The following is a 24,423-nucleotide window of genomic DNA, read 5'->3' on the forward strand; positions in this document are numbered from 1 at the left end:
CTCACTCTCTATTCTCTCACTCGTTCGACTGCTTCGCTTAAAGGAATTGGTAAAAGTGAGGCAAGGGTTCTGACTCTTTTCGTCTTCTTCGGCGAATCTCTCCGCATCTTCAGCGATTTTCCGGCAACGTTGCTCTGCGTTCCTCCGACACCGCCGTTTTACTCCATCGTGCCAGCTTAAGAAATTCTAGGTACCCGTTTTAGGTATTACGAGCTTTGATTCTGCTTTTAAATTTCTAAAAAAATATGCTTTCGTTTCCCTTTGTTTTTGAGGATGATTGGGTTCTAAGGGGGGAAATTTTTGGTTGTATCATGTCTTTGCTCATAGATTGCATGATGCATTTCCGTGGCTCATGATTTTCACGGCTTATTAATCATTTCTCTGTCTGTCTTTGGGGTTTTTGTTTCCGTGTTTGTACAGTGTGCGTTGAGGTATATCAGAGATGGATATTGATGACATGGATATTGAAGAGATTGAGGCTGCTGGGCAGATCAATCCTTCTGACCTAGGACAAAATTTTCTCCAGAGTTTCTGCAAAAAAGCTGCAACATCCTTCTTTGACAAGTATGGACTTATAAGTCATCAGCTCAACTCCTACAACTTCTTTATTGAACACGGGCTTCAGAATGTGTTTGATTCCTTTGGTGAGATGCTCGTGGAACCATCTTTTGATCCAACTAAGAAGAAAGAAAATGGTTGGAAATACGCATCTGTAAAATTCGGACAAGTCACACTGGAGAAGCCCAAATTCTTTTCAGATGACAAGGAGCTTGAGTTTCTCCCATGGCATGCCAGGCTTCAGAACATGACATACTCGGCAAGGATCAAAGTGAATGTCCACGTTGAGGTAACAAAACTAACTAAATCTTTTTCTTAAAGAAGTAAGCTTGTCTGGTATTGATGAATGATTCCCCTCGCTTGTAAACTCTGAAAGACCAGTTAATATATCACTTTGTAGTCGAGAGTGAAACAACACCTGGTATGAAATAGAAAAGAAGAATATCTAACGCTTTTAGTTGTTTAGTTCTTCTCCATTCCCTCACTGTGCTTTAATTGAGTGTTTCATGCTTTTATGCAATGACTCTTATACTGTCAGACTCTTGATGATGTTTCTATTTTTCTGTCCATGTATTATTCTTACTACTGGTTAGTTTATTGTCTAACTGCCTCTTCACTTTATAAATTGACTAGGTGTTCACAAAAACTGTTGTTAAAAGTGACAAATTCAAGACTGGACAAGATGAATATGTCGAGAAGAAGGATCTAGATGTCAAAAAGCAGGACATTCTAATTGGTAGTATACCTGTCATGGTGAAATCTATCCTTTGCAAAACTAGCGAGAAAGGAAAGGAAAACTGCAAAAAGGGGGATTGTGCCTTTGATCAGGGTGGATATTTTGTTATAAAGGGGGCTGAGAAGGTGAGTTACACCAGTTTCGGATCATTTTGCATATTCACTTTCACGGGATTTCTATTTTGAACTATCTTAGTGCACAGATTAGTGAAAGTTTAGTTTTTTTTTTTTTTTTTCGAATGTATACTGTCTAACGAGATTATATTGTGTTATTTGCAGGTGTTTATAGCTCAAGAACAGATGTGCACAAAGAGACTGTGGATTTCCAATTCACCAATTCACCATGGACAGTCTCCTTCAGGTCTGAAAATAAAAGGAATAGATTCATTGTGCGCCTGGCGGAGAATCAGAAATTAGAAGAGTATAGGAGAAGGGAGAAAGTACTAACAGTGTACTTCTTGTCGACTGAGATTCCAGTCTGGGTCCTCTTCTTTGCGCTGGGTGTTTCATCAGATAAAGAAGCCATGGATCTAATTGCTTTTGATGGAGATGATGCAAGCATTACCAATAGTCTCATAGCTTCTATCCATGAAGCTGATGCAGTCAAAGAAGGTTTTCGCCATGGGAATAATGCTCTAGCATTTGTTGAAAAGCAGATTAAAGACACCAAATTCCCTCCTGCTGAAAGTGTGGATGACATCCTCCGCCTGTATTTGTTTCCAGGCCTCCAGAGTTTGAAGAAAAAAGCCCGATTCCTTGGCTATATGGTGAAGTGTCTTCTGAGTGCATATGCTGGGAAAAGAAAATGTGAAAATAGGGACAGTTTCAGGAACAAGCGAATGGAACTTGCTGGAGAACTGTTGGAAAGGGAGATAAGAGTGCATCTGGCACATGCTAGAAGAAACATGACCAAGGCCATGCAGAAACACCTTGCAGGCGAGGGTGTTTTGAAGCCTATTGAGCATTATTTGGATGCATCCATAATCACAAATGGGCTTAATAGAGCCTTCTCCACTGGACAATGGTCTCACCCTTTCAGGAAGATGGAAAGGGTTTCAGGTGTTGTAGCTAACCTGGGTCGCGCAAATCCATTGCAAACTCTGATTGATCTGAGGAGAACCCGGCAGCAAGTTCTTTATACTGGCAAGGTTGGAGACGCCAGATATCCGTAAGTGAAAATTTCCACCTCCCCTATTTATTGAAATATATTCCACATACTTTAACTAAGCTGTTTGGTTTGCATTTACTCAGTTTTACATGTCTTTAGAATGTTTTTAAGATATTCGTGCTAACTTATTCAATCTAGTATATGATGGTGACCACTGTTTCTGCAGAGTCCCATCTGTGTATAATACTGATCCTGTATAGATGATACTGCTATTAAGAAAATCGGATACTGTGTTCTTGTTTATTTGTTCCTTAGCCAATTTATCTGTTGAATTTTTCCTGGTGTTGGCATTGTGATGATCCAATTTGGTTACTTTTCAATGTGAGCGGTTACACAGTTAAATTGTGTTGAAAACTGAACTCTGGCTGCATTGTTTTGTAATGTTGGCCACAGGCATCCCTCTCACTGGGGCAGAGTATGCTTTTTGTCAACTCCAGATGGTGAAAATTGTGGTCTTGTGAAGAACATGTCTCTTCTAGGACTTGTTAGCACTCAAATTTTGGAGCCTGTGATGGAAAAGTTCTTAGATTGTGGAATGGAAGAGCTGATGGATGATACTAGCACACCATTGTGTGGCAAACAGAAAGTTCTTCTCAATGGAGATTGGGTAGGATTATGTTCAAATCCTAAATCCTTTGTGGCGGAGTTAAAAAGTGTGCGGCGCCAAAATGATTTACTTCGTCAGGTATCTTCTGTTCCAGCAAATCTCTTGCGTGATTTCTATATTCTTGTGTTGCTTGGTATTTGCTTTGGATTTTTCTATATGAGAATTTTATCTGTGTCGTATATCATTTATATATATATGTATCACAACTTTCTTTGCAGATGGAAATCAAGCGAGATAAAGATGACAATGAGGTGAGAATCTTCACTGATGCTGGTAGACTACTCCGACCTCTCTTGGTTGTGAAAAATCTCCACAAGTTGAAGCAAGACAAACCAACACAGTATCCTTTTGAGCATCTTCTTGACCAAGGGATCCTCGAACTGATTGGGATTGAGGAAGAAGAAGACTGTAATACAGCATGGGGAATCCCTTATCTTCTGAAGGAACCAAATAATTACACGCATTGCGAACTGGACCTCTCATTCTTGTTGGGTGTGAGCTGTGCAATTGTCCCATTTGCAAATCACGATCATGGGAGAAGAGTTCTCTACCAGTCCCAGAAGCATTGCCAACAAGCCATTGGGTTCTCATCAACAAACCCTAACATTCGCTGCGATACTCTGTCCCAGCAACTATTCTATCCCCAGAAGCCACTTTTCAAGACATTGGCGTCGGAGTGTCTTAAAAAAGAAGTGCTGTTTAATGGCCAGAACGCAATTGTTGCTGTGAATGTTCATCTCGGGTACAACCAAGAGGATTCCATTGTGATGAACAAGGCTTCACTGGAACGTGGTATGTTCCGTTCAGAGCAGATTAGAAGCTACAAGTCAGAGGTTGATAGCAAAGACTCGGAGAAGAGGAAGAAGATGGATGAGCTTGTTCAGTTTGGAAAGATACACAGCAAAATCGGCAGAGTAGACAGCCTTGATGATGACGGGTTCCCTTACATTGGTGCTAACTTGAGTACTGGCGATATTGTCATTGGCAGATGCACCGAGTCTGGGGCTGATCACAGTGTAAAGCTCAAGCACACTGAGAAAGGATTTGTGCAAAAAGTGGTATTATCATCCAATGACGATGGGAAGAATTTTGCTGCAGTTTCTCTGAGACAGGTAAGTTCTAGATCATACTGAATCGAGCTGTCTTTCAGAGAATGCATTCCTATGATGACTCGAATGTATCATTGATTGGCTTTGACGTCTTGCAGGTTCGTTCTCCATGCCTTGGAGATAAGTTTTCCAGTATGCATGGCCAGAAGGGTGTGTTAGGCTATATAGAGGAACAGCAGAATTTTCCTTTCACTATCCAAGGCATAGTTCCTGATATTGTGATAAACCCGCACGCTTTCCCTTCTAGGCAAACACCGGGTCAACTCTTGGAGGCTGCTCTCTCCAAAGGAATAGCGTGTCCTATACAAAAGAAGGAGGGTAGCTCTGCAGCATACACCAAAGTGACTCGTCATGCCACTCCTTTCTCCACTCCGAGTATCTCTGAAATCACAGAGCAGCTTCACAGGTACGTTCTTCACTCTTTGACTTTAGGTTTTAGCTTGTAAAACGGAATATTAGATGATATCATTTAGGGCAGGAACTAGTTATTAATTATATTGCCTGGTTGAAGATGTTTGAACATGGGGACTTTGGCTACAGTATTTCCAAAAGTTGACATGATATGCACAATACAAGCAAATTGGGCTAATATACTGCACAAGGCACTAAACTAGATTTGAGCACCTTACTTGAAACATGTCATCGTGGATCTTTGTTTTGTTTCCTAGGAGTACTAGAAATGAGCATGACTTATATGACGGGAAAATATCTATGTCAGAGTAAAAAGCTAAGAAGTTCGATGTTCTCTGGTTGATTAATTTTTCCCATTGCGCCTGATAAACGTGAAGAGAATACACAAAAATGGGCTCCATGTACCAGTATAATTAGTTAGAGAACTGATGTTGTGAGCCTTATGATTATGTGTTTAATTTATTGAACATTTCTTAGATTATTGTTGATTGTTGAGTCTTGATTCATTACCAATGGTAAAATATTTGTGGTTAGGGCTGGATTTTCAAGATGGGGAAACGAAAGGGTCTACAACGGTAGATCAGGGGAGATGATGCGATCTCTGATATTCATGGGCCCAACTTTCTATCAGCGACTTGTCCACATGTCAGAGGACAAAGTGAAATTCAGAAACACTGGACCAGTCCACCCGCTCACACGGCAGCCAGTGGCAGACAGGAAGAGGTTTGGTGGGATAAAGTTTGGAGAAATGGAGCGAGACTGCCTAATAGCTCACGGTGCATCTGCTAATCTGCACGAGCGTCTCTTCACCCTCAGTGACTCTTCTCAGATGCACATCTGCAGGAAATGTAAGACCTATGCGAATGTGATCGAGAGGACTCCAAGCAGTGGAAGAAAGATCAGAGGGCCATATTGTAGAGTCTGCGAATCCCCAGACCATGTGGTAAGGGTTTATGTTCCTTATGGAGCTAAGCTTCTGTGTCAGGAGCTGTTCAGCATGGGAATCACTCTCAACTTCGACACCAAGCTCTGCTGATTCCTGTCTTTATAATTATGTCTATATTTATCGGGTATATATATGGCTCAGTAGTGCCTTTTAAGACCATGTTATGTTATGTGTAGCTCCGGTTCTGGTTATTTGGTTATGGTTGATTCGGTAAGGGTTATCCGAAATCGAAGAAATCGTAAAAGCCAAGCCACTGAACTAACCCGTAGAGCGTAGTGTTGCGTTTGTGAGATTTGACTCTTTAACCGTTAATGGTAATGGTGTCTTAAAAAATCGCTTCTTTTGTCCACGCGAACCTGTTTATGAAAATATAATCCGGTTTCCTTTTATGTTTGGTTGCTTATTATTACAATAATAATTAAAATTTCGAGTTTAATGCGAAGGTGTCCAATTTGATCCGACCTAATCACTGTCGGATCCGACCCGGCCCGACCCGACCGAGCTGCTTGGTCTGATGCCGCCATGTTAAATTGTTCGGACCCGTAACATAAATAAACCTTGAATGAAACCTTTCGTCTTCTTCTTCTCCCAGAGGCATAAACCTTTTCTCTCGGAGCCGTTTCGTGCATTCTTCGATTTCACTGTCTTTTCTCTATCTGTAACGCGATGAACCGGAACAGCCTTTACGAGGCTTACGGCGATGATGACGATGACGATGAAGACGACATCGGTGAAGAACTCGAAGAGTTAAGACAGGCCTGTATGGTCGCCGGCGCCAATTCCAATGAATTCTCCGCTAAAACCAATTCTATTGAAGCGGATGGAGGCGGTGGCGGAGAGATGCCGTCGGATTCGGAGGACGAGGACGATTTGATGCTTCGTACCATTAGCAGCCAATTGGCACCGTCCAAGGATGCGGATTTGAGCGGTGGTCCTCCCATTGGTTTATCATTGCCCTCTGATTCGGACAGTGAAGACGATTTCGAGATGATACGTAACATTACGAGCCAACTAGCTTTGCCCATGGATGTTCCCCTTCCTCGCATTGGTTTATCAGACGATGACGATGAAGATGAAGACTTTGAAACTATTCGAGTTATTCGTAGGCGATTCTCTGCTTATGGTGAGCTCAATTTTGAAATTCCCTTTACTTGTTGCTTTTGTATTTGGGTTAGCTACTGATTCGTTAGATATTGTTTCTTTGTTACTTCTGGAATGTTCCTTCTATGGTTATCTGAAGACTCTGCTTCAAGTGGTTAAGATAGTTTTACAGAGGGTAAGATTATTTTGGTTCTCTTCGGTTTCACTACTAGTGGAAGCTAGTTTTATGATTCTATATAGAAGCTATACACTCAGTGTGAAAGGAAAGCTGCCCAACTTTTCAATCTTTTCTTTTGGGGTTTAACTGTCTGTTTATGCTTCTTTATATTGTCCCTCATGGAATAAGTTTGAAGCTTTCTCGTCTTACGTTTGATTGTTGATATGATGAATTCATGATGCTAGAATGTGGGCTTGCTTTTTTTTTTCTCGTTTTCAAATCCAGTATTTTATGTCGAAAATATGCTTATGCCTTAGTGGTGATTTCTTACTATTTCTCTGCAGATTCAGAAGCAAATTTCGGGAATGATTCTCTCGGGAAGAAAAAGCAGGTACATGACTTGGACAATGAACCTTCACGCGAAATATTGAGTAGATCTAATACTTGTGAAAGCTTTCCAGATCACGGGAAATCAGTGGTCACAGTGCCAGATTCAGAGGATGTACGAGATGGCCATTCTGTTGATGTACATGACATTACTTCCACTGAGCCTCTTGACCACCTGGACACAAGCCAGTTATCTCTTATGCCAGCTGCGAGTTCAACTTTCCCTGAAGCTGCACAAGCCTTTGTTGATGCAATCAGGAAGAACAGGGCATATCAGAAATTTCTTAGAAGAAAATTGGAAGTAATAGAAGCCACAATCGAGCAGAACGAGAAACACAGGAAAAATGTTAAAATAGTTAAAGATTTTCAAGCTTCTTGCAAGAGAAGAACTAAACTGGCACTTTCTCAGAGGAAAGATCCTCGTGTCGAATTAATCTCAGCACGCAAATGTGTGCCTTGTGATAGCTCCGAGGTAATACTTTGATTTGTTTTCCTGCCACTGCTGTTGTTTTGTAGTCCTCGTCTCTTTTTTGTTGACCCTGATGGAAAATGTTTATTATCCTAAATTCTGTTCTTTTTGTAGGGTAATGATAAAAAGACATCTCCTTTGATGTTGGGTCCGCCGGAAAATCCTTTTGTTGCAAAGTATAGGATGGCATTAGAGAAATATCCAGTTTCAGTGGAACGCAGAAATTGGTCTACTGAGGAGAACAAAAACCTTGCAAAAGGGCTAAAACAAGAAGTTCAAAAGATACTACTTTATGAAGCTATTGAACAGTCCAGGTACTACTTGTTCATCCTGTTAGAAAGTGGTATCAAATTCTGGTGCCTAGTACCCTTAAATCTATTGCTTAGATCTTTTCAGATTAAAGTTTTTTTCGTTTTAATTTTTCCCGAAAGAGTTGACTGACGGCAATTTCTTAACAGGGATTTGGAAGATTCTACATATGATATAGACACCATCAATGAATCAATCAGAAATCTTGAGATAACACCAGAAATGATTAGGCAGTTTCTTCCAAAAATTAATTGGGATTCGTTGGATATCAAGGACCGGTCTGCTGCAGAATGTGAAGCTCGGTAAGTTAACACTGGTTTCGAAGATAAATCTGCTTTTAGTCATCTATGGGTGTTCATTTCATAGACCCATCACTCTGTCTCTCATTTTGAGATTTCAGTGGATTTTTTAACTTGTGCCTCATTGTAGGTGGATGAGCTCGGAAGATCCATTAATTAACCACGGTCCGTGGACTGAAGCAGAGGACAAAAACCTACCCCGAATTATCGAAGAAAAGGGTCTAACAGACTGGGTTGAAATTGCGGTATCACTAGGGACAAATAGGACCCCATTTCAATGTTTGGCTCGATATCAGAGAAGCTTGAATCCAAGCATATTGAGAAAAGAATGGACTCCTGAGGAAGATGACCAACTTCGTGCTGCAGTAGAGTTATTTGGCGATAAAGACTGGCAATCTGTTGCAAATGTATTAAAAGGAAGAGCTGGAACTCAGTGCTCAAACAGGTCAGTTTTATTTTTTACATTCACCCATATCTTTTGAGTTAGCCTCGTCTCTTTCTGGCCATCTACTAAATTATATGAATTTAATTTATTTTAGTCCGATTTATCGTCTCAATAGCTAGTTTGTTTGGGGAAAAGTCTATAGGTTTATAAACCACCAATGAAGTCCATGTTTAGTCGACGTGGGATTAACCTCAGTACACTCATTGTTGATATTTTTGTAGGCTTTTAGAATGTATAACAAAGTTATTTTCTGTCAATTTTTTTTTTTTTTTTTTATGTTTGTTTATGCTGCATTTAGATGCATGATTAAATGGCTTATCTTATTTCCGTCCTTTCTATATTCTCAGATGGAAAAAGTCCCTTCGCCCTACGAGAAAAGGGAGATGGAGCTTAGAGGAAGACAAACGTGTGAAAGTAGCTGTGACACTCTTTGGATCTCAAAACTGGCATAAGATTTCTCAGTTTGTTCCTGGACGGACTGCGACTCAGTGTCGAGAGAGATGGGTAAATTGTTTAGAGCCCAAAGTAAATCGTGGGAAGTGGACTGAGGAAGAGGATGAAAAGTTGAAAGAAGCGATTGGAAAACATGGATATAGCTGGTCCAAGGTAGCTTCACATTTGGCTTGTCGTACTGACAATCAGTGCTTGAGGAGATGGAAGACTTTATATCCTCATCAAGTGGTTCTTTTGCAACAAGCTAGAAGGTTACGAAAAGAAGCTATTGTAGGTAATTTTGTTGACAGGGAATCAGAGCGTCCTGCTCTTGTCACAGGCGCTATTTTGGCATTACCGGAGATATCTCTAGAGCCAGATCCCGATAGTGTAGCCCTGAAGAATAAACGCAAAGCCAAGTAAGTTAATAGATTATTCCTTACACACACAGAGAGACATCTTTTGTGAATCTAAACTCACCTTCTTGTTGATGCAGACAGAGAAAGTCAGATGCAGAGAGACAACCAAAGAGACGGAGAAAAGGATTAGAGAAATGCTCAGGAGATGTAATTAGACAAGAGAATGCGACTGTTTGTGAAAAGGAACCAAACAATGGAGGAGAGGAGAAGTCATTGGAATTGGAAAGGTATAACGAGATCCAAGACAATGCAAAGGAGAAACAAAGACGAAGTCGCAAACGTGTTGCAGAAACACCGAACAACACCACTGGTTTAAGGAAACTTACGCCTAGGAGGAAGAAAGTGTCTGCAGTAGTTCCTATCAAGAACCAAGACGCACTAAATTAGGTGTTTCTTTTGCTCTTGAAAATTTTGACAATTGTTGTATGTATAAATATGTCTAATCCAAGCATCTTTTCACTGATCCAACAACAAGTTAAACATCTTGAACTCAACAATACATAAGTTGAACCTAGGCATTTTTGGAAACAGTAATAGAGTACATCTACATTTTTATTGAAACGGTAAGAAAATTGTTAGATGTAATACTCTTTTCTTCATTTATTAATCCTATTGACCATTATTACATGAGAACACTTGTTTCTAATTAGTATCCACAAAAAGAAACATCAAAACTGTATACAATAATCACTAATGAGTTGATGTAAAAGGAGAGTACAATAATATCATGACGTCACTTACTTCTGACGAACTTCCTTCGAGTGTTAACACTAATCACTTCATTTCCCTTATTCTTCTTCTTCATCTTCTCTAACTTCTGTCTATGTCCTTCTATATCTCTCTTTATCACTCGTTCTCTCATTTCGTCTGGTAGCAATGCCAGTCTTGAAAACTTCTTTGGTGACACAAACCCTCCAAGTCTCTCTTTGATGTGGTTAAACGCAGGAACAAGTCCACGTCTTATGAAACACCCGTCGATCAGGTCCATCGAGTTTGATTCTGGTAACAACACCGAGTCTTTTAGCTCCAAGTCGAAGCAGAATGGTGAGTCCTTCAACCACATTCTCAGAGAGTGAGCTTTGGCCACTAGAAGTCCGGTTCTCGTCTTGCAGGGAAGAAATGGAGAACCCATCTCCCAGAGACATGCCTTTAGCGTTTTGTCCAGGGATATACCGTTGTATTCTGCGGTCCCTGTGATTAAGACAACTGACTTTGGAGACTCCGGGTACCCTTCAAGTGATGCATCCTGAAAATGGTAGAAAACTTGTAGCAGAGGTTGAGGATTATTGGTGAATATGAGAATGATTGTCATACAATCTTCAGTTATGAAGGGATTTGTGGAACATGATGCGAATATACAGAGACATTAAAAGAGAAGAAAGAGATGAATTGCCTGCATGTGGTCAAGCCATAGAGTCAGGGCAACAAGTGCTGCACCTCCCGACAATCTTCTAAAATCAGCACCCCAGTCTTTGTCCGCCACCCTGACAAATCAAAGTCAATCGCAAATGTGACTGCTAATTACTCTACAATTTGGAAACGTTTTCACGAGAAACAAGTGTTGACTAGTTCATGGGAGCACCATCTGTGACATATGTTTAGACGACTGACCTAAAAACATCGCGACTGAAGATATCCCTTTTGATTGCCAATTGGAATACCCATGAAGCAGTAGCTCTGAGTTCAAATGCCCATAGAAGATTTAAAAGAGCATTGGCAAAATTGAGAGCAGCATTGTCCTCAATGGGTTTCAGTTTCTCGAACCATCCATCCACCTCAGGCACTAACAACTCAGCTCTTCCAGCTAAAAGCCTTGTAGGTATCATCAAAAACCACACAAAGAAACATAATTATTAGTACTATATCAAATCTTGTATCAAATTTACAATTTATTAATTACAAAACCATAAACATGACTAACAGACCAATCTTTTTTGAGGAATGCATCAGATCATCCATACCTGATAGGAAGATCAAAACCAATATCTTGAAGAGCTTTCAACAGCAATATGACTTCACTTTTTTCCTTGGAGAAACTCGCTGCCCTAACAAAGCAAGTCCATATCCTGTGGTCTGGTTCCAGGCCCTCTTTTTTCATTTCCAAAAGCCTTTCTATTCCACTATTATAATCTCTGCTCCGAAGGTAAGCATCAATAACTGAGCTATAAGGCAGAGTTGTTAGTTCCACGTCTGTTTCTTTCAGGTTACTAAGAACTTTTTCAGCTTCTTGGGGCTTTCCTGAAGAACTATATGAAACCATAAGCAAATGCATTGTAGCAAGTGTTGGTTCTATTCCCGCATTCTTCATCATTTGCAACAATTTCTCTGCCTTAAACTCACTTCCAGAATCTCGGGATATTTTCATCATCGTGTGGTAAAATGAACGGTCTAGTTTATAACCTTTGGAGAGAAGCTCGTCAAACAGTTGTTCAGCTTGTTCAAGGCATTTTTGCTTGCCAAAGGCAGAGATTAAGCTCTTGTATGTGTCCAGTTTTGGGTCCAGACCAATATTTCTCATTTTCTGCATAAGCAAGTACCCTTCTTCTGGTCGTCTGTCTCTACAATACATTATAATCAGAGTATTGTAAGTGGTCTCATCTGGTTCCAGTCCGGTTTCTTTTATCCTCTGATATACTTGAACTGTCTTCTTGTAATCATCGATAGCAGTATACATCTTCAGCATGGAATTCCATATAGCGAGCTCAACCTTGAAATTGGCCTCTTCCATTTCAGAGACCATAATTTCAGCATCTCTAACTCGTTTCCCTTTGCAGAGAAGCTCAATCATCATCCTATAAAGGCGAATCGTGGGTAAGTAACCAGCAGCTTTCATGCTACTGTATATCTTCTTTACCTCAAAGATATTTCCAGCCCGGGCAAATGCGTCAAGCATCAAAAGAATGGAGCTTTTACTAATCTTAAAGCCCATATCTTGCAATTCTTCAACAACAACGTAGAGCTCTTCAAGTCTTCCATCAACACACAAAGCATGCAACAAGATATTGATGGATTCAACAGTAGGAGGCGGACCATCCCTCATCATAGTGTTAAAAATAGCCCTTGCCCGCTCGTAACAGCCACACTCAGCATAAGCCGACATTAAGCTGTTCCATGTCTTCAGATCAGGTGTTCGTCCACTTTGTCTTAGGTTTCCAACCACACTCTCCGCTTTCTGCCATAGCTTTAGCTTTCCATAAGCCTCAATCATATCAGTATACATAGGCGAACAAGCAAAGTGGAAGCCTTTTGTCTCAGCTTGATTAACCACTTGATGAGCTGTCTCCGGAAAGCCAAGCTTGCAATACACAACAACCATGCTTTTATAAACACTTTCTGATGCTTCGCAGCTAGATAGTCTCAAGTCAGAGAAAATTTGAGAAGCTTCAGCGTAATGTTCATTTGCTACACAGCAGTGTAATAGAGTTTCATACATGGTGGAACTGCCACAACACCAGCCATGAACACATGGGTCAGCAAAATATTCATCTAGAGCAGCACTTATATTGTTAACCTTGCAATGTAGAACAGTTAGAGCTTCGTTTATAAGCCTTTTAGATCCACTGGCGTGGTCTTTCAAAAATTCAAGTAACTCAAACGCTTCTGAATGTCTGCCCGATGAACTGTAGGAACCCAAAATAGACAATAGAGTGTCGTTTTCCAAGTCATACCCATTGGTGATAGCCACTTTCAACTGTCTAGCAGCAAGGTCAAAGCATTCACCCTTAACAAGAACTGATGAAATTTCTAGTGGGTTCATGCCACACAATTCTTCCATGTCTCTGATGGTTTTCTGAATGTCGTCTGACCTGTTTTCCTTCATAAGTCCAAGTATCATCAACTCATACAGACCGTGAGACGGTGTAAGACAGTCAGAAATCATATCACGATATAAAACCCATGCCTTTATTGTCTCGTTGCCTCTTAGTAATATATCCAACATCACAGAATACGCTAAATTATCAGGTTTAGTGCCTGAGCGCAACATGCAACTGAAAGTATTCTCAGCCTCCTCTCGCTTCCCAGCCTTGGCATAACCGCAGATAAGAGCACTGTAGGTCTGCAGAGTTGGTTTGATCCCAACGTCAAGCATCTCAGACATTAAAGTTGCGGCTTCCACTGTTCTGTTTGCTTTTCCAAGTGAATCAATCAAAACAGTGTAAGTAATAGCATCAGGATTTCTACCTGACAAACCTTTCATGTCCTTATAAAGCTGCAGCGCAAGATCAAGTTGCCCCTGCTTGCCATACATGTGAATGATCGTGTTATAAGTCATCTCGTCTTTCCCAAACCCCATTTTCTGCATTTCTTGGTACACCTCTTTCACCTTCTCTGTATTTCTTTCCCTAGCAAAAGCATAGAGCAAAGAGTTGTATGTCACTGCATCAGGAAAATAACCTTTAAGCTCCAGCTCCGTGAAGAGCCTCTCGGCTTCAGTAGCGAGCCCACATCTTCCATAAACAGATATCATGGCATTATAAGTCCACAAGTCAGGCTGACACCGATGAGCTTCCATGTCCTCAAAAACCTTAACTGCACCCTCCAAATTAGAATACCGCGAACAGGCACTAAGAAGAGTGTTGTAAGTGATAGCATCTGGCCTAAGACCCGAAGTCCTCACCATCTCTAATAGCTCAACAGCCAGATTTGGAGTCAACCCACCCGACTTAAGCCTGGCATTGATAAGAGTATTGAAACTAATAAGGTCTGGAACACACCCTCTGTGACGCATTGCATCGAGCAGCTCTTGTGCCTTTGAAAACTTGCCACTACGAGAATACACCCCCATCATTGCGTTGTACACTTGAACGGTGTCTCCGACGGTTGGCTCAGCCCTAGTGAAAATCTCAACCGCAAGCGACTCCTGATTCCACCGTCCCAAAACACCGAGTATAGCTGCCACCATACGAGCATTAGGTGAGTGCCAATGACGGAGATTGAGCCACTCAAAAACCTCAAGAGCTCGTTGCCAGCTCTCCTGACCAACCGATTTGACGACGAAACAGTAATCCGTAGGAGTCATCTGAACAGGGCGAGCATCGAGAATATCCGCAACGAACTGATTAGGTTTCAGGCTCAGAATCTTATCAGTCAGAAACTTCACCCTCTCTCTCCAATCCTTGGCCTTTATCAGAGCCACCTTGTTCAATTTCTTCACTCTCCTTCTCCGACTCGCCACGATGGCGGCTTCATCACCTTTCGTCTTTTGCTGCGCGCTGGCGCCAATTGAGTCGACGACTTCACCGGAATCCGGTATATCGGAGACATCGGTTGAAGAAAGAGGAGAAGAAACGGGTTGGGATGGTGTTGAAGTTCTGGAATCGTAAGTCTCACGGAGATTCAAATGTGGCCATCGGACAGCGGGAGAAGCTCGACTATAAGTGAATTTCTGGGTAGAGCTAGTGCTGCTGATGTTCCCTTGTTGTTCATCTTTATTCTCCGGACTAAGGGTGGCGCGAACGGATAAAGCAGGAGGAAAAGCTAAAGCCCCTGCAGAAACCGCCATTATTATCTTCTCTCACCTTCATAAATCCGTTGCAGCATTACTGCCGTTAATTAGATAGATATGTGAGTGTGTGAGAGAGAGAGCCATTGATACTTTTTTTATTAGTGTCTCTTGGAAGAAGAAAAACTCCTTGCTGTCTTAGTTTTTTATAAACAGACACCCTGCCGTTTTGTTGTGAGGTAGACTTGAATCTAAACCAGTCTCAAAGAAGTAGTGAAATGATGGATGACGACGAGTGCTGTTGCATTATAACGTAATGTAAATGCAATGACCCTTATAGAGAGTAATATGGTTCTGAGTGCTAAACTTTTTTTTTTGACATTCATCATCTTCTCCAATGTAATTGGTTAATTGCAATCAAAATTGGTGACATTTTCATAGAGTGAAGATATGATTATCAATGTATCGGCGTTTTGAATTTGTTTCTGGAAATTAAACAAAAATTGTCAAAATAGAGGTCTGGGAGGGAGGGACTAATACAATAACTGACCCAGTCTGGAAAAATTGGAGAAATTAAAAACAGCTAATCTTTTGTTTCTCGAGAATTTGTAACGCTCATCAAGTCTTCTTCTTCATCTGCTGCTTCTTCTTCTTCTCTCTAGTAACGACCAATACCCCAGACCCTGACAACTCCATCAGTGTAACCACTGAACAATGTGCTTCCATCGGCACTCCAGTTCAAACTTGTGCAGTAGATCACCTGCATTTTACAAATATTATCAATATCTTCTTCCTATCTAAGTCAAAACCTTTGAAGCAGAGTAACATTCCAGATCATAAAATCCCGATTTTCAAAGCTATTGTCATCAGGGAAAGGATTCAGGCAGAACCTACTTAGGCAATTTCTAACCAAAATCTGTCATAACTGAACATACATCACTACTTCTAATGCATACAATAAAACGATCAATGTAGCACAAACGATGATTTGTATTGACAGAGAACCAACTACTATCGAAACAACAAGTAGGATATTATATATGAACAATGACGACATACCTTCTTCTGGTTACCAGTTCCAACGCCACCATCAGCCTTCTCTGCCTCGGCCTTGAGATCAACCTTCAAATCCTCAACAACACTCTTGCTCTCTAGATCCCAGATCTTAATGCTGTTCTCTGTCGCAGCACACAACCAGTATCTGTTAGGACTGAAGCAAAGAGAGTGAATGATAGAGCCAGCCTCAAGCGAGTAGAGCTTCTTTCCCTCTGCCAAATCCCACAACAAGATAACACCATCTTTCCCACCACTGGCGCATAGTGAACCATCAGGCGAGACAGCGACAGTGTTGAGGTAACCCGTGTGTCCGACAAGAGAGTTCTTCAGCTTACAGTTCTGGAGATTCCACACTTTCACGGTGTGATCCCACGAAGCGGAAACAATGGTGGGCACGTTCGTGTTAGGGCTAAACCTGACACAGCTAATCCATTCCTTGTGACCATCACCTTCGGAGATGGTGTACTTGCATTCACCAAGTGTGTTCCACAGCTTGATCGTGCGGTCACGGGACGCAGATACGATCTGACGGTTATCAACGGAGAATGCGACTGAGAGCACATCTTTCGTGTGTCCGACGAAACGACGGGTCGAGACGCCGGTAGCGAGATCCCACAGACGGAGCTCACCGTCCCAGCTTCCGGAGAGTGCAAACTGACCGTCCGATGAGAGGACGACATCTTCGACAAAGTGAGAGTGACCAGTGAGCCTACGCTGAGCAACACCGTACGACTTGTCGTCCTTGGTGAGTTTCCAAAGGATGATGGATTTGTCACGCGACGCTGTGACAATGATGTCGGAATTGTCGATCGGTGTAGCGATGGCCGTGACCATATCGGTGTGGGCGCGCATAGTGCCCTTCAGTACAAGTCCCTCGGCCATGTTTAGAGGTTCTGAGCGGAGAGACTCTAGCTTACGTTTCTTCTTCTTACTCACGAAAATGGCGTAACAGTGCGAGAGATTTGGAGGTTTACCGAAATGTTGGTATTTATACTCTAGGTCTAAAAATTGGAAGAAATTAGGGTTTAGTGTCGTGGTTTCTGCAAGAGAAGACTGCTTATTTGGGCCGACGTTTCCTGGTCAACCATAGGTAGTTTTCGGAAATTGAATTTGCTTAAACGGGCCGTACATGGGCTTCTTCTGATATTAGTTTTGTTGGAGCTGTTTATGTTGTTAGGAGTTGAGAGACTTGAGACATGTTTGATCCCAAGAAAGATCAGAAGATTAAAAACGAATCCGATTGAAATGTACAAGCGTTTTCTAAAACACAACACAAAGAACACAGTCTGATTTGTTCATAATTTAGCTTTCACTAATTATTCTTAAGGTTTTAATCGTGGAGTGCACAACACACAGTAGCTTTATGATGACCTTGGTAGACCTTCACTTCTTTTCCCGCTGGCATCGACCACAATCTAGCCGTCATGTCCGATGATGCTGTACAGATATTACAAAATCAAAACCAGTTTAAAGATTGTTCTGTTAAGTTTTCCATTGGTTTAACTTAAGATAGAGATCAGTAGTACCTGTCACAAGAAATTCACCATCCACTGAAAATACGCAGTCCCAGACCCATCTTTGATGTCCTGTTAGATAAAATTAATGAAAGTGTAAGAAAGGGTAAGGGAGAACGAATCATGTTAGCAAAATCATGGAGACCAAACCTGTTAAAACTTTCTCTAATTTGAAACCATCGACGTTCCATATTTTGACGGTTTTATCAGATGATGCGGTCGCTAGATATCTGCTTACACATATACACTCGTCAGCGTTGAAGCGAGATGACAAAGAAAATGGGTTTAAGAGAAAGAATAAGAAACACATTACTTGTTTGCAGGCGAGAGGAGACATTTGAGGATGTGACCATTATGCGCTTGTAGCTTATGAAGCGGCTCAAACTCGGTCATTGTCTGAAAAAGAATAAGTATTTTTAGCGGCATGGAAATCACAAGAATGCGACTGTCACATGATTAAGAAATGTTTACATATTTGAAAATTACCTGCTTTCCACGCAGCAAGCGCCATACATAACATGTTCCACGGTTGTTAGCAGCAACCACCATTGTCCCATCCCACATAACAGTTAAAGATCGTACAGCAGTATCAACTTCTGGTACCTATAGTTACACCCCAAGTGATTATCTACAGATTCTCAGACAATGTAACTAGGACAAAGAAATTAAGACGTGTCAAAAGGCAATTACCAGTTCACAGCTACACGAATTTGCTCTGAGATCCCATACACGTATATTTCCATTTTGGTCTCCAGATATCAATTCAGTCTGTACAAAAGTGAAAATTCATGATAAAGACTAAACAGATACCTACCAGAAAAAACACCAGAGCTTTCTTTAACACACTACGAAGCTAAAAGCCAGAGAAAAACAGTCAACACCAGCAGAGGACTTGGCTAGTTGATGTACCTGATTTGGGTGTAGAACAACTGTGTTAACTGCAGCAACACTTTCATACTCCTTTTGGCAACCCGGAGCCCTGCATTTTGGTTTACCGAGTCAGTAACTTGTTCCTAAGAATACAACTCAACTCAAGAAGGTATGCTCCAGGACGTGTAATGTTCTTAGGATTTTCATAACTGTGTATTCAATATCCTTGCCATCTCCTAGAATCCACACTTGAATGAAGCTATAAACTCTCAGCTAAAAGAAGATGACATGATCTACCTCAAGTCCCAAATCTTAACTGTGCCATCCTCTGATCCTGAGTACATCCATTTCCCATCACATTGGAATCCTACTGCCATAACATTGTTGGTATGTGAATCATAGGTCATCACCTGATACGCACCAAGACTCCTTCAAAATCATTCAAGCAAGATAAAAGGAAAAAAAAAACACTCCATTGAAAAAGAAGGAGTTTTTACAGGTTGGGGGCTGTTGGAATTGACATCAAAGAGTCGTATATGAGGATTGCAAGCTGCTGCTAGATAACGCTTATCTGGGGTTATCTCCAATCTATTTACATGCTGAAAATGCAACATCAAAAACAGAAACTTTGTATTAGTCTCATTGTTACTCCATAAGGTATTCAATGATAACCCAGAAATTCACAAAATTAAGTGCGGGAGAGAGAAACAAACCGAATCAGGGTACTGAATGGTACGGTAACATCGTCCAGTTTCGGCTTCCCAGAATCGGATCGTGTGATCATAGCTAGCCGTGGCAAGAATCACAGAAGGCTGACTCATTCTCGATCGATTTTATCCCGATCGAAATAATGAACCAACCATTTGGTAATTTTTGCTGATTCCTGGAAACCAATTCAAATCCCCTTTCTCGAAGAATCAAAAGACGAATACCTTGATCCAAATTCAAGCTAGGGTTTCGTAAAATTGAGGAAACGAAAACAGGAAGAGAACTGTAAATAAATTGGAGAGAAAGGGGAAGAAGAAGACAAAGAAAGTGAAAGAGAAGAAGAAGACGAGAAAAATAGGGTTTTACTGAGAACTTATCATAATTAAAAATAAGGCGGGGAGCTTCTAGTATAAATATTTATATGTTGGGGTCATATATACATGTGTGAATAAGTAAGGGGCCATTTTGCTATTTCAGAACATGAAAACCTTTTCTCTTCACTGACTCTCTCTGTTTGTCCACTTACAGAACAGTAGTATCATTGGAAGCTTTTAGAAGTTTAGAATATTTTTTAAAAAAGACCTGTGGCTTCAATTTGGCTTTCATTAACTCAGTTTCCTCTGAAATCATGAACCTTATAAGCTCTTTCGTCCCATTGAAGAAAATGAAGGAATGTTCTGTCTTGTAGTTATATGATTTGTTTCTCGGATAAGCTGAAGGCTCTTAATTAGTGCTTTGATCCTATGTTTAGTAGGTCTTCTGGAGAAACCTTGGAGCACATACAATGCTAGACTTGTGTTAGAAGACGGCTCCGTGTGGTCGGCTAAATCATTTGGTGCTTCTGGAACCCGTGTTGCTAAATTGGTATTTAATACCTCTTTGACAGGGTGTGATTCTTTTGTCTTAACATTGCTATGCATTTCCTGGATCTTTAATGGAGTAGTATGATTGCATTGTATCTGTTTTAAAGGTATCAATAAATTCTGACTGATCCTAGATACGCTGGCCAATTTGAGCTAATGACAAATCCTCAGATCGGTAGCACTGGTGTGAATCCAGGTGATTGCAAATTCCGGTTTGAAGTTTTGAAACATTTACTGCACGATGTATGTTGTGTTCTGACTTCTGAGGTTGAGATATGTTATAATTTGCTTTCTCCCAGATGATGAAGAATCAAGGCAATGTCTTTAGGCTGGTTTAGTAACAAGAAGTCTAAGCATCAGGTAAACATATCAATTCTGATACCTCACCTCCAGGAATATTTTAGTCTACTGGAGTCTCTTTCCATTTTCCAATACATCGACATGATAGACTTTGAGAATCATAATTTTTGCAGTACCTCAAACTATAGAGATGTACGAAAACACTTGGTGACTATCTAGCAGAGAGGAACATTATGGGAATCTGTAAATTTGTTTGGTTATTGATACTAATTTAGATTTCAAGATATTATACAAATTGGGTTTATAACTTTACTCATTTTACCAGATGATCTTGACACACGGGCAATAACCCGTCGAGTAAGAGAAAGTGGCAGTCTTAACGATTAAGAGAAAGTGGCAGTTAACGGTGTAGTGGCAGTCTTTTCGATCTTTTAGTCTGATCAAAACAAAACCAAAACAAAACCGGAATGAAAACAATTCGCTCCAGAACCAAAGATCCAAAACAAAGAAATCTTGAAACGTTACCAATTCATTCCGAAGGTTCTAGTTGACTAATTAACTTTTGGATTGAAGTGCTTTCTACACGTGGGCCTCTACTTGTAACCGGAATGTCAAATGAACCGGTTCAATAATACATTGTACAAACAAAAGTGACTTGGTAATGTTGGTCCATTTTATTAAATGTTGGATTCAATTTCGTACCTAATTTAGCATATGTATATGATTCGATTTTTCTAAACCGACGAGAACCTAAAATCGGTCTATTGAAAATTGAAATTACCGAGTTCAGTTCAATATCTTTCGGTCGGAACCGTATGTTGTTTTGACCTAATAAAGTAAATTGACTTTTTAATTCGGTTAAGTTCGGTTAGATAAAGAGAAAAAATGAGATTCTGATGAGCTTTTGTGTTGAGAGATTCAGTTTCCAAAACTAGAGAATCTGTGTATCGTCGCCTCAAGTGATAACACATTCTCTCATTCATTCGCCCAAGGGATAGATCGGAGCTAAAAGCCATCCTCTCGCCGGAAATTTTTTTTCTGATTTTTTTTTTTAATTAACCTTCAAGACAGATAACAACAACACGACAGGGGAATCTTAGCCTCTCTCTCTATCTCTTCCAACTTTATCTCTCTGTCTATAGAAGAAATTGAGATATCTTCAACACGAAGCTTTTTGGTTTTGTTCTTTAATCTTTTCTAAAACAATTCAGTCAATGGATTCGTTGGTTCGAATTCAGTAGCTTCAAAGGTCATGGATTTAGTCAGGTATGTTGTAAATCTCCTTTTATGTTTCGTTGCTCTCTCTCTATTTGATTTCAAGTTCCGTGGGGTTTTAGATAAACGTTTACAACTGAGAAATTAGGTTTTCTTTTTCTTTTTTTTTTAATCGATTGATTACAAGTTTATTGCGTTTTCTGGAAAATTTTAAGGGGTTTGTGGAGAAAACATAGAAGGAAGATTTTGGTGACGACGACTTGTTTGGGAAGTGGGTATTTGCTCTACAAACTATACAATGCCCATACTCGTAAGCTCGCTGACTTGGAACAAGAGCTTGCTAACGAGCGTGTGAATGATGAGATCATCAAAACCCAGTTGAGTTTTTTTGACACCATAAGACAGAGCAGTGGTTTGGTTGTTTCTCAGTTTTTTAGTGCTTATATATGTTATTGTTTTTGGGTTTGTTGTTCTGTATTGCTTGGTTAGAATGAAGGCCCATTTCGACAACATTCAGATGATTGCTGATACTGCAACATTGCCTCACGCAATGCATCACTTGAGTAGCCGTTTAGTAGAAGAGATGGATGTCTCTAGTATTATGGCGAAGCTAAGCAAAGGAAAAGGGATTTTGATTCCTTCTGAGAAGCTTCAACTTTGGAATGAACTCAAAATTTTGAGTGCGTACTTCTCTTTCTCTCTCTCTTGCTATCTATACATATATTATCTGTGGACAACATTAGATCGTGTGATTGAACTTTCATTTTGTGTCCAGGTTTCACGAGGATGGTTTTGTCCCTTTGGTCAGTCACTATGCTTAGTTTGTACATTAGGGTTCAAGTCAATATTTTGGGCAGACATTTATATATCGACACTGCTAGAGGTCTTGGCAACTCACATTTACTTGTAAGACCTTTTTCTTCCCTTTTTTTATACTTCCTTAAGAATCATTGTTAGTTTATCAATTCCACAAGAATCATTGTTTGTTCTACGATTCACTATTATATGCTAATCTTGTTATTCATTTTGGACATACTCTCTTTTTGTTTTTGTTTTTTTGACAGGAAGAATTAGATCTCATAGATAGAGATGACGAACAAAAGTTTTTAACAAGCGCTGATTTTCTTGCGACCACTGGCATGGCGAATTTGATTTGTAATATGCAGAGTGCTGTGAAAGAAGTTCTGAAGGGGTATAATTTACATCACAGACTTACTATGAAAGATCTCTCGTTTGTTTCTTGATTAGTTTTGTGGTGCCAAATATGCTTACGAAGATCATCCTTATACTTGGTGAATGTATGACGAAATGTAATGATGTGTGTTTAATTGCAGAAAACAGTTGAAGGATGTGTTAACCACAAGGGTTCTTCAAGAAACTGTGATGCGGATACTAGATGTGTTTATGAGCACTGAAAGTCCACATCACTGGGTAGATTATCTAATGATGTCCCAAGATACGACCACTGATGCTTCCTCTCCTGATGCAACTGTCTCCAAGTTTCATCAACTCATAACCGAGACGCGGGAAGTACTCACTAGGTAACACTATCTCTGCTCTTTAACCAGCAAAAGACGAAAACTTCACTTCTTTATATAAAGCTGTGTCCTCTGTTTTTGCTTTAATGATCAAAGCATGAAAAAAGAGGAGGCTTCTTTCTTTTTTTTTTTTTGTTGCAGCCTGTAAAGATTTATCGGTCTTGTTTTCTTGTTGCAGCAATGATTTTACAAATGTAGCAGAGATCTCACTCAAGTCTTGTGCCGTTGCGTTAGTAGAGGAGATGGAAACAAAGACCGGTCTGGCCACAGGGATGCAATTGGCGAAGCTACTACCACAGATTGAGAAGACAATGCCGGAGATTTCAGCTGAACCGGACAAGAACCGGTTCTTGCAACTCATCCGAGATTTGCCTGAAGTTAAACTCTTTTTCACTCTTTTATACGCAAATATGCCTCAGTAGCATTATTTATACGCAAATTTGCCGATTCCAAATTCCCAAATTGTGTGTTTCTGTTTTATTTTTCTTTTCAATTTAATCCAAAATAGTAAAATCAAACATCATTAAAATAATCGTTCAATAGCATATTCCTTGAAGCATATTAACATATCTAACATAACAGAGACGAACATTTCAATCTGAAACATGACGAGTACGCAAATGAGATCGTTATTGACGTTACCGGACTAGTTTATAACTTCATTGATCTTGTGCATAGATATGAAGTAATTTAATTCGAAGATACATTAGACCGGCACGACTAATTGTACATGCTCTTTAGATAAAACCTAGCAAGGGGAAGTTGGGAATTTACATTTGCACAAACGTCTGCTATTGTCTACATCATAGATGCTACACTCGCAAGAAAAAGGGTACTCTTTGATTTTGTTAAAGCCTTTGATGCACGTCTTGTTCCCATCCCATCCACAGTTTTGTTCGAATACTTGTGACTTGATGCACACCACATTCTCCTCCACCGATTTCACCTCTTTAACAAATTGACAAAATGCAGCAAGTTTATAATCTTGAATATATATAACCTTTTTCTTTATTTCAAAAGAACAAACATTACGTACGTACCTTTCACGTGGTTGAGAACACAATACATAAGAATACAGGAAACCATAAACCAAGTAAAAGACTTCATGATTCGACCAAAAAATTGATATAAAAAATATTGTCTGAATATGCAGAAACTTCCTTTTTGCTTAGCTCTTATACTAAAGTAGGTTAGTCTTCTTCATATATATATATATATAATGAATTAATTTTATTTCTAATATTCAATTATATATATAGTTATAAATATTAAGCTATATAATTTTTATTGACTTGACCATATATTTTCCAAATTACTCTAACTTAGTATGTTAAAAAAGTCAAAGCATTAAGTATTTAGTAATT

The 24,423-nt window shown here is 40.0% G+C and overlaps 7 protein-coding genes and 1 long non-coding RNA gene across 9 annotated transcripts; 4 read left to right on the forward strand and 4 right to left on the reverse strand.

The window, feature by feature from the left end:
* The first annotated feature begins 37 nt into the window (after window positions 1-37).
* LOC17892652 (DNA-directed RNA polymerases IV and V subunit 2) lies at window positions 38-5,923 on the forward strand. The gene is given in 9 exon segments (XM_023785809.1): window positions 38-203; window positions 421-847; window positions 1,192-1,419; window positions 1,573-1,620; window positions 1,623-2,461; window positions 2,855-3,146; window positions 3,287-4,180; window positions 4,276-4,583; window positions 5,123-5,923. Coding segments are annotated over 8 exon segments (3,516 nt in total). The 5' UTR covers window positions 38-203; window positions 421-442; the 3' UTR covers window positions 5,625-5,923.
* Window positions 5,924-6,107: 184 nt separating this feature from the next.
* LOC17893350 (snRNA-activating protein complex subunit 4) lies at window positions 6,108-10,080 on the forward strand. Its single transcript, XM_006296936.2, has 7 exons — window positions 6,108-6,657; window positions 7,137-7,651; window positions 7,763-7,962; window positions 8,107-8,259; window positions 8,387-8,701; window positions 9,049-9,552; window positions 9,630-10,080. Exons 1-7 carry the CDS (start codon window positions 6,201-6,203, stop codon window positions 9,937-9,939), a joined length of 2,454 nt encoding a protein of 817 aa, XP_006296998.1. The 5' UTR covers window positions 6,108-6,200; the 3' UTR covers window positions 9,940-10,080.
* Window positions 10,081-10,127: 47 nt separating this feature from the next.
* LOC17890976 (pentatricopeptide repeat-containing protein At3g18110, chloroplastic) lies at window positions 10,128-15,092 on the reverse strand. Of its 2 annotated transcripts, XM_006296768.2 has the most exons (4): window positions 11,514-15,092; window positions 11,164-11,364; window positions 10,946-11,036; window positions 10,128-10,798 (listed from the first exon to the last, which is right to left on the reverse strand). In XM_006296768.2, exons 1-4 carry the CDS (start codon window positions 15,053-15,055, stop codon window positions 10,286-10,288), a joined length of 4,347 nt encoding a protein of 1,448 aa, XP_006296830.1. In that variant the 5' UTR covers window positions 15,056-15,092; the 3' UTR covers window positions 10,128-10,285. The 2 variants fall into 2 exon arrangements, with proteins under 2 accessions (XP_006296830.1, XP_023641073.1); XM_023785305.1 differs by lacking the exons at window positions 10,128-10,798; window positions 10,946-11,036 and having other exon boundaries at window positions 11,270-11,356.
* Window positions 15,093-15,432: 340 nt separating this feature from the next.
* LOC17893763 (receptor for activated C kinase 1C) lies at window positions 15,433-17,013 on the reverse strand. Its single transcript, XM_006297847.2, has 2 exons — window positions 16,055-17,013; window positions 15,433-15,755 (listed from the first exon to the last, which is right to left on the reverse strand). Exons 1-2 carry the CDS (start codon window positions 16,931-16,933, stop codon window positions 15,654-15,656), a joined length of 981 nt encoding a protein of 326 aa, XP_006297909.2. The 5' UTR covers window positions 16,934-17,013; the 3' UTR covers window positions 15,433-15,653.
* A 237-nt stretch (window positions 17,014-17,250) lies between these two features.
* Window positions 17,251-19,464, reverse strand: LOC17890749 (protein LST8 homolog). The gene is made up of 10 exons (XM_006298139.2): window positions 19,149-19,464; window positions 18,933-19,034; window positions 18,733-18,845; window positions 18,475-18,544; window positions 18,256-18,333; window positions 18,052-18,168; window positions 17,879-17,961; window positions 17,716-17,795; window positions 17,578-17,637; window positions 17,251-17,488 (listed from the first exon to the last, which is right to left on the reverse strand). The coding sequence occupies exons 1-10, from the start codon at window positions 19,254-19,256 to the stop codon at window positions 17,382-17,384; spliced, it is 918 nt and encodes a 305-aa protein (XP_006298201.1). The 5' UTR covers window positions 19,257-19,464; the 3' UTR covers window positions 17,251-17,381.
* A 479-nt stretch (window positions 19,465-19,943) lies between these two features.
* LOC111831725 lies at window positions 19,944-20,599 on the forward strand. Its single transcript, XR_002834872.1, has 4 exons — window positions 19,944-20,030; window positions 20,114-20,202; window positions 20,306-20,366; window positions 20,480-20,599. It is a non-coding gene; the product is annotated as an uncharacterized LOC111831725 (long non-coding RNA).
* A 624-nt stretch (window positions 20,600-21,223) lies between these two features.
* LOC17893470 (peroxisome biogenesis protein 3-1) lies at window positions 21,224-23,606 on the forward strand. Its single transcript, XM_006297941.2, has 7 exons — window positions 21,224-21,572; window positions 21,737-21,898; window positions 22,011-22,201; window positions 22,297-22,427; window positions 22,586-22,713; window positions 22,856-23,062; window positions 23,238-23,606. Exons 1-7 carry the CDS (start codon window positions 21,559-21,561, stop codon window positions 23,479-23,481), a joined length of 1,077 nt encoding a protein of 358 aa, XP_006298003.1. The 5' UTR covers window positions 21,224-21,558; the 3' UTR covers window positions 23,482-23,606.
* Window positions 23,607-23,721: 115 nt separating this feature from the next.
* Window positions 23,722-24,220, reverse strand: LOC17891854 (defensin-like protein 229). Its single transcript, XM_006299067.2, has 2 exons — window positions 24,100-24,220; window positions 23,722-24,007 (listed from the first exon to the last, which is right to left on the reverse strand). The coding sequence occupies exons 1-2, from the start codon at window positions 24,164-24,166 to the stop codon at window positions 23,808-23,810; spliced, it is 267 nt and encodes an 88-aa protein (XP_006299129.1). The 5' UTR covers window positions 24,167-24,220; the 3' UTR covers window positions 23,722-23,807.
* Between the last annotated feature and the right edge of the window lie 203 nt (window positions 24,221-24,423).

Source organism: Capsella rubella, unplaced genomic scaffold (assembly GCF_000375325.1).
Source record: "Capsella rubella cultivar Monte Gargano unplaced genomic scaffold, Caprub1_0 scaffold_3, whole genome shotgun sequence".
NCBI lineage: Eukaryota > Viridiplantae > Streptophyta > Magnoliopsida > Brassicales > Brassicaceae > Capsella > Capsella rubella.